The sequence below is a fragment of the Bactrocera latifrons genome, unplaced genomic scaffold (genome assembly GCF_001853355.1).
Source record: "Bactrocera latifrons isolate USDA-ARS-PBARC rearing strain unplaced genomic scaffold, ASM185335v1 scaffold_59, whole genome shotgun sequence".
Classification (NCBI taxonomy): domain Eukaryota; kingdom Metazoa; phylum Arthropoda; class Insecta; order Diptera; family Tephritidae; genus Bactrocera; species Bactrocera latifrons.
In genome coordinates this window covers 1,024,797-1,031,642 of record NW_017537256.1, presented here as the reverse complement: position 1 = coordinate 1,031,642, position 6,846 = coordinate 1,024,797, and the positions used below count along the sequence as shown (strand labels likewise).

The 6,846-nt window shown below is 38.3% G+C and overlaps 1 protein-coding gene across 1 annotated transcript in view; it reads left to right on the top strand.

Moving 5' to 3' along the window:
- Nucleotides 1-6: 6 nt before the first annotated feature.
- Nucleotides 7-6,846, top strand: part of LOC108974748 (CD109 antigen-like) — a 9,197-nt gene continuing 2,357 nt past the window's right edge. Inside the window, exons 1-7 of the mRNA XM_018942775.1 lie at nt 7-233; nt 2,145-2,705; nt 2,774-3,041; nt 3,152-3,404; nt 3,462-3,555; nt 4,703-4,878; nt 4,952-5,005. Coding sequence (XP_018798320.1) covers nt 88-233; nt 2,145-2,705; nt 2,774-3,041; nt 3,152-3,404; nt 3,462-3,555; nt 4,703-4,878; nt 4,952-5,005 — 1,552 coding nt within the window. The 5' untranslated portion in view covers nt 7-87. The remainder of the gene's footprint in view (nt 234-2,144; nt 2,706-2,773; nt 3,042-3,151; nt 3,405-3,461; nt 3,556-4,702; nt 4,879-4,951; nt 5,006-6,846) is intronic.

Below are 6,846 nucleotides of genomic sequence, written 5' to 3'. Positions count from 1 at the left end.
GAACGTTTCGATGATGTTGTTCTTAATACCGGTGTATACAAAGGGAAGCTTAAGTTAGCTGAGCAAGTTGTTGCGGGTATATGGTCTATGCAAGTTTTTTTAGGGCAGCAAATGTTGACGGAGAAAATTATCGAAGTGAAAGATTATGAATTGCCACTATTTGAAATTGACTTGGAGATGCCTAGCTATGTGTCGCTGAAAGATAAAAACTTTTTAATTAAAGTAAAAGCACAGTAAGTTGCATTGCATGTATAAGAATGTTCTTAAATATTTTATAAACTTTGGGATTTTATGTGCTTAAGTTAATGCCATTATTATGGGGATATGACAACTTGACAGGCTATTTGGCTATCAGGCAAATTTGAWAACTATTGTTGTAAATTAACTGAAAGTTTGGTTGTTTAACAACTCGGTTCTTAATATAAATACAATAAAGCGGCAACTATGTTTACACCAGTTGCCTTGCCTACTATGCTACTAGTTGAAGTATTATGTGACACCATTATGAGTAGGAAACCGAGTGGGTTCGAATCGTGATCTCATGTCACAATAAATTGTAAGAGCTTCTGTACAGCTTCGAAGTGTATTCGGTATGAGAATTCCTGCTAAATGTTTTTTTTATATAATGGGACGCACTTTTAAACTCTCGARTTTTCAAAGATCAAAACCGGGCGATGCTTTGAGATGTTGGTTTATATGGAAGAAAAAATGTTTTTTTTTATAAATAGTCGCCTTCTGCTTAAATACAGCTTTTCGCACGGTCCGAGAGCATGTCTTCAAATGTTTTAGTTCGTTGGCCGGTATAGCCGCCAGTATGCCGGCGCAAGACTTTTGAATGGTCTCCACGTCTGTATAACGCTTTCCTTTCATGGGCAAATGCATTTCTCTGAAAAGGAAGAAGTCGCTCAGGTGAATACGGGAAGTGGTTAAAAATATGATTYTTGGTCAAAKAATCGATCACAAGCGTCGATCGTTGCATTATTGGATGCTCAGCAAYGTTTGGTCGTCAGCGGAACAAACCTKTCGTAAGTCCAAATGTTCGGTCAATATGCGATAAATTTACTTTTTGGAGATGTTCAATTAAATTTCTATGAATTTCAATGATGATTTCGGCTGATTTTTGATGAATTCATGCACAGTTTCGATGGAATTTCTGGTGATCACGGATTTTGATTGGCCCTCATGTTGATCRTCATTTATGTCCTCAAGACTACTTTGCGAACGTTGAAACCACTCGTGMACCCTGCTAGGGGATTGGCAATCATTGCCATAAACTTCTTTCATCAATTGAAGCGTTTCGGARAAAGTTTTACCAATTTTAAAATAAAATTTTATTTTTGCTCTTTGTTTGAAGCTCATTTTCGTACCGAYAACACAAACATATTGACACTAAAAAGGCAATAACTTCACTTTCAATAAATGAAATATCATGAAATGTTCACTGGACAATCGATAAAGATAGCAGATTCTAGCGCACCAGTCATCAGACCGCTATACGTCGGCACGTCACATCTGTCAAGATAGGAGGTGGCTCCATTCATGAGCTGAGAACGCGTATCGCTAGATAGATATCCAAAAACCCAAGTTAAACAGCCGCTTCTTCTATTTTCTAAGTCGTACAGGTTTCAACGTCATCCATAAGGATCGCGAGTGAGATAGTAGTGGAGGCCGAAAAATACCGTGCAATATCTCCTCATCGATGGCGACATCGACCGAAGGGATACCACCCTTGAATGTTGGAATATAACTATACCCTCAGGCGATGTCGAGCTCGAAATATTTAATATATAAATCCCCTTATCATATGTTGCCCAATAGATTATCACATAACGAACATAGGTGCGTTACTTCGTGGTGAAAACCGTTTGGTAACAGGCGACTTTAACGTGCATCACGATCTTTGGCATTTCTTTCTGTCAAACGATCATAGGGAATGGAGCTGTCGTGACAGATAGACGATTCGACGTTTTGCACAATGAATGATGAAGCATACACCAGAATATATATATATATATATTAGATATGCAAAGTTTCTAAACCCGTATATAACCAACAGAGTAGGAAATTACAACTTTTTACTCCTTTTTTATTATTCCTTTGGGAAAGAACTTATTTTAACATAAATGAAATGATAATTTTTGTAGTTACACCTTTGGCAAACCGATATTTGGTACCTGTGTACTCACATTCAATGTAACAAGAAATAATGTACTAAGAAAACAATATAACTTGCAAGAGGGTGAGTTGGATATTCCAATCAACGTAAGGGACCTTGGTGGAAGGTTACGAGTTATTCCCATAACTGTCGACGTTCTAGATGGCGCAACACAAAACTCACGTAAAATCTCGAAAACAATTAAAATTGTAGCCAGTCATTTTGAAATAGAAACACCCGACGTTGTTCACGAGTGCAATGGAGAAGATGAGACATTTGTCTATCGTGCTCACATTTCACATAAAAATGGAAATCCGATCGATCGGGAAGTTTACCTCACACTTGATATGCGTACAAAAGATGATCTTATAAGTGATGCGCTTGTAACTTATGCAGAAAATAATGGTGATGTTGATGTGAATATTGAATGCGCAAACTACGTCAGCATAAATGTAACAATCAAATATGAAAACTCAGAAAGCACGGGCGTTATACAACTATATCATAACAAGGAAGGCGGCGAAGGTGGACTTTATGTTAAGACACAAGAGTAAGATTATGAACATTTTCATTCTACACAGATATTATCGATATRAGTAAGTYTATTTTTAACTTTAGTCCCACAGTAGACGATGCGATAGAAATACGTCTCGTATCGCCTGAGGAATTTTCCAGATTTGTATGTGTAATTGTCGGACGTGGCAATATTGTATATACTGAGGCCATCGAAGTACCCAATGGCGGTTCGAGCCATRCACACACTTTCTCTGTTACACCAACTTAYGAAATGATGCCGGAAGCGTATATGTTTGTCTATTTTTTCAAAAACGGAAGGATGATTCATTATGAGACGAAATTCAAAGTTAAGAATCAATTTAAAAATACTGTAAGTAGAAGAGGTATCTCTGTTTTTGTATACAATAATCAAATGGTTTCAAATATCCTTACTATATCTAAATCAATTTATATACATATGTTTATTTGCTTCGTTTTCAGATTTCCATCGATGCCCCAGATGTTGTCAAGCCAGGCGCATATATTAACTTAAATATCGACACGGAGCCAAATTCGTACGTTGGCTTATTGGGTGTTGACAAAAGTGTGTTGCTGCTAAAGTCAGGCAATGATTTCGATGCCGAAACAATTTTTGACGATTTAAGGAATGTGAACAGTACAATATCAGGAAGATATGAACTACCAGGTATATCATCTGGCCTTGTAACAATGACGAATGCTCATTACAATATAGGTGGGGTATATTAGCTTTTACATATATTTAATAAGTAAACGTTGCCAATATTTCCAGACAAGGGAATCAGTGGCGATAATGATTTTAGAAATGGTAACCCAAACCCGCGTCGACATTTCTTTGAAACTTTTGCGTTTGTAGATTTTACCAGGTATGTATAGCAGCGATAGATTATAGCAGAAACAGCCAAAAACGTAGAATTGTGGCCCGTGTCAGCTGATACGACCTATCTTATGTGCGCGCAATGTAAGTGAACAGCGAAAAACGCTACTCCCTTCTCTCCTTGCCGTAAGATGTCGTGGGAATCCACGTCATTTGGATTTTTGCCGTAGAACGTGTCAGCTGTTTGCTCTCTCACAACGCAGGGTTGCCAATCTCCATTTACTGTAGTAATTATAAAAGTTGTTTTCAATATTATATATAAACTATTTTTAATAGTTTGTTTCCAGTTTTGATATTTTATATTATGAAAACTTGTGATTGAAAACATAGATTTATATGAACGTATACATGCGTATTGAGCAATAGCAACATTGTTCAAATGAAAACAAACAATAAATAGCTGATTTCTGCGTTTTTACCGCGGGCTCAACTTTTGACACATTTTGCTCGCTAAGGCAGGAAAAGGAAGAAAGGGAGTAGTATTTTTGGCTGTTTCTGATATTACTTTGAGAAAGTATGATAAGTAGAGATGTAAATTTTTCCAGTCCACAATGCTAGTACCGAATATTCAATGAGTTTAGCTCTCTTATAAAACTATATTAGGTTGTCAATAAAGTCCTGCGGCATTTTCGCTAGTTGGCGCTAAGAGCGCGTAGTTCTAGTTCTATTCGTCGCATCGGGTCATGCTATACCTTTTTGGAAAGCTCATTTCACACGCTAACACGTGTTTGATTAATTGTCGTTTCTTTTAAGTTGTTGAGTTATAGCATCGCAAACGTGGAGCAAAATAAATAGAAAATACGGCGTATTTTACAGTACTAGCCGCCAATAAAATTTGTGCAGTTTACGGACCCGATACAGTTTCCATTTCCACCGCACAACGATGGTTTCAAAGCTTTCGGTCTGGTGTAGAGGTGGTCGAAGATGCGCCACGCATTGGTAAAGAGCTGGGCATGAGTCATCGAAAAAAATTTTATGAACAATTGAAAATATTAGAATACAGTATAATTCGAGAACTTAATGCTTAAATTTCTACAAGACTTTTCATTCTATGACTTACCATTCTTACAAATCTTTTGAATTTTTTATAAATTTTGTTGTAACTGATATTAATAGATAAGTATTTCGAATTGCAGTGAGGATGGTCATAATGAATTGCGCCAAAAAATACCTGATACCATAACTACKTGGGTGCTTACAGGGTTTTCTCTCAATCCAAAAACTGGATTTTCGCTTACAACAACACCAACGAATGTAAGGACTTTTTTGAAATTTTTCCTTACCGTTAAACTGCCACAATCCGTAAAATTAGGAAAGTAAATGCAATATTGAAGCCATTGACCGTTAAATAAATGTATACCTATATGGAACTTAATATTTTATAGGCGAGATTATAGAACTGGAAGCAACAATCTTTAACTATTTACGCNAATATTGTGGTAGGCTCAGAAATGATTGAGATTTCTGTTATGGACTTTATAATGGGATCCATGTTGAATTTGATTAACACTGGTGAGAACTTCGCGCAACTTATTACCAGCCCATCAGGTTGTGGCGAGCAAAATATGATACATCTAGTACCAAATTTGATGGTACTAAAATATTTACAGGTTAGACATGTTTTTTTGATTAATATATATATATTTTTCTTTTGGTTTTAGCGGGTGAAGGGGTAGAAAATGCCTTCCGCATCATCGGTGCTATCGTCACAGCAGGGGTATGTGCCACTTGCAGGTCACTAAAAACCCCCTCTAAGGAACCGTCGCCCATCCTGGGACCGCATTTGCATTTCTTCAGAGTGTCGTTCCATTTTTCTCATTGAGAGATTTACATCTGGTCGTGCTTTTTGCTGCAAAGCAAGATTTCTGCGAATGAATTGTCCGCGTTTATTTGGCCATAAACCTACTTCTCTRAATTTATGGCTTGTCCATAAGTCTAGATCTTTTATTAGCCGCCCGTCCATCTGCCTCGACTTTCATTCTCCCATCTGTGTTGCCATGTTGTTATTTTATCTTTCCTTATTTGTTGTATTGCGCTCTTGTTATTATCGGATGATTTCTTTAGCTCTCGCAGCTCTTTCCTTTCATATGCTGGTAGTTCAATTGGGGCATTACCGCTTGTAACTAATATTGCATCCCCTGATACTGTCCGGTAGGCTGAAGCAACTCTGGTGCGGCTCCCTATAATAAGACACTGATTATCGTCGACATTTAGAGCTTTCTCTTTTCTTGGCTGGGGCCTATGTTGGCCTTKAATTTGCTCAGTTGAGAAGTGATCTTCGCTGCCTTCCCTGCGGCCTACTGGATTTGTAACCAGAAGGTTAGTCTGGGATTCAGTCTTACGCCYAGGTAGTTTACTGCTTTCTGTSTCCTAAGCATATCCTAATATCTGTGTTCTAAGAATTAAATATAAAGCGTCTGACATTTCTAGTTTTAATATAGCGTCATAGCTAATGTTTCATAGGTCTGGRACTAGAATGGATCCTTTTGCGGCTCCTTACATAACCGCTATCTGTCGTGACCCTTCTCGAGTTTCATACAGCAGTTTTCTGTTGCTAAGYTAGCTCCGCACCACTGCCCTGAGATAGTTGGGTTCGAGAACGTCGATCACGGATCTACCCRTCTGGACATCTAGAGTYACCAGTAACGCTATTATTTTATATTTACGCCATCCACGCTGTGCTGCCAATGACTCTTTTTATAGCTCCTGTAGTTGATCTGCCGGGTCTGAAGCCATATTGTCTTGGGGACAGTCCTCCAGCTTCGTTGATAGGCGCTTCATGTTTTGGATTAAGTAGGCTGTCATATAGCTTTCCCGCTGTATCAAGCATGCATAAAGGACGGTATGCTGATGGTGAATTTGGGTCTCCTTTTCCCTTACTGATTAGCACCAACCATATCTTTTTCCATGGTTCAAGGAATATTCCGGTTTCAAGGCAGGTGTTGTACAAGTTCAGTAATACTGCCGGGCACTCTGCAGCGATTATTTTGAGGATTTCTAGGATTCCCTTCCGGGCMGGGTGATTTGTTGGCCTTGAGCTTGCCAGTGACTAGATGCAGCTTTTCAAAGGTGAACTAGAGGATTTGCGCAGATCATAGAGTGTGTTCTGGATCACTAGCCCTGCCTTCGTATGCGGGGAATAGTGTGTTCACGATGTGATACATTTTTACAGCGGTTRAGTCAGGTGACTTAATACATATAATCGCTTATAACTAGATTTATAACAATTTTCTGATATCAGCAGTGATATCGCAAGCTGCGATTTAAACATCAAGTCGTC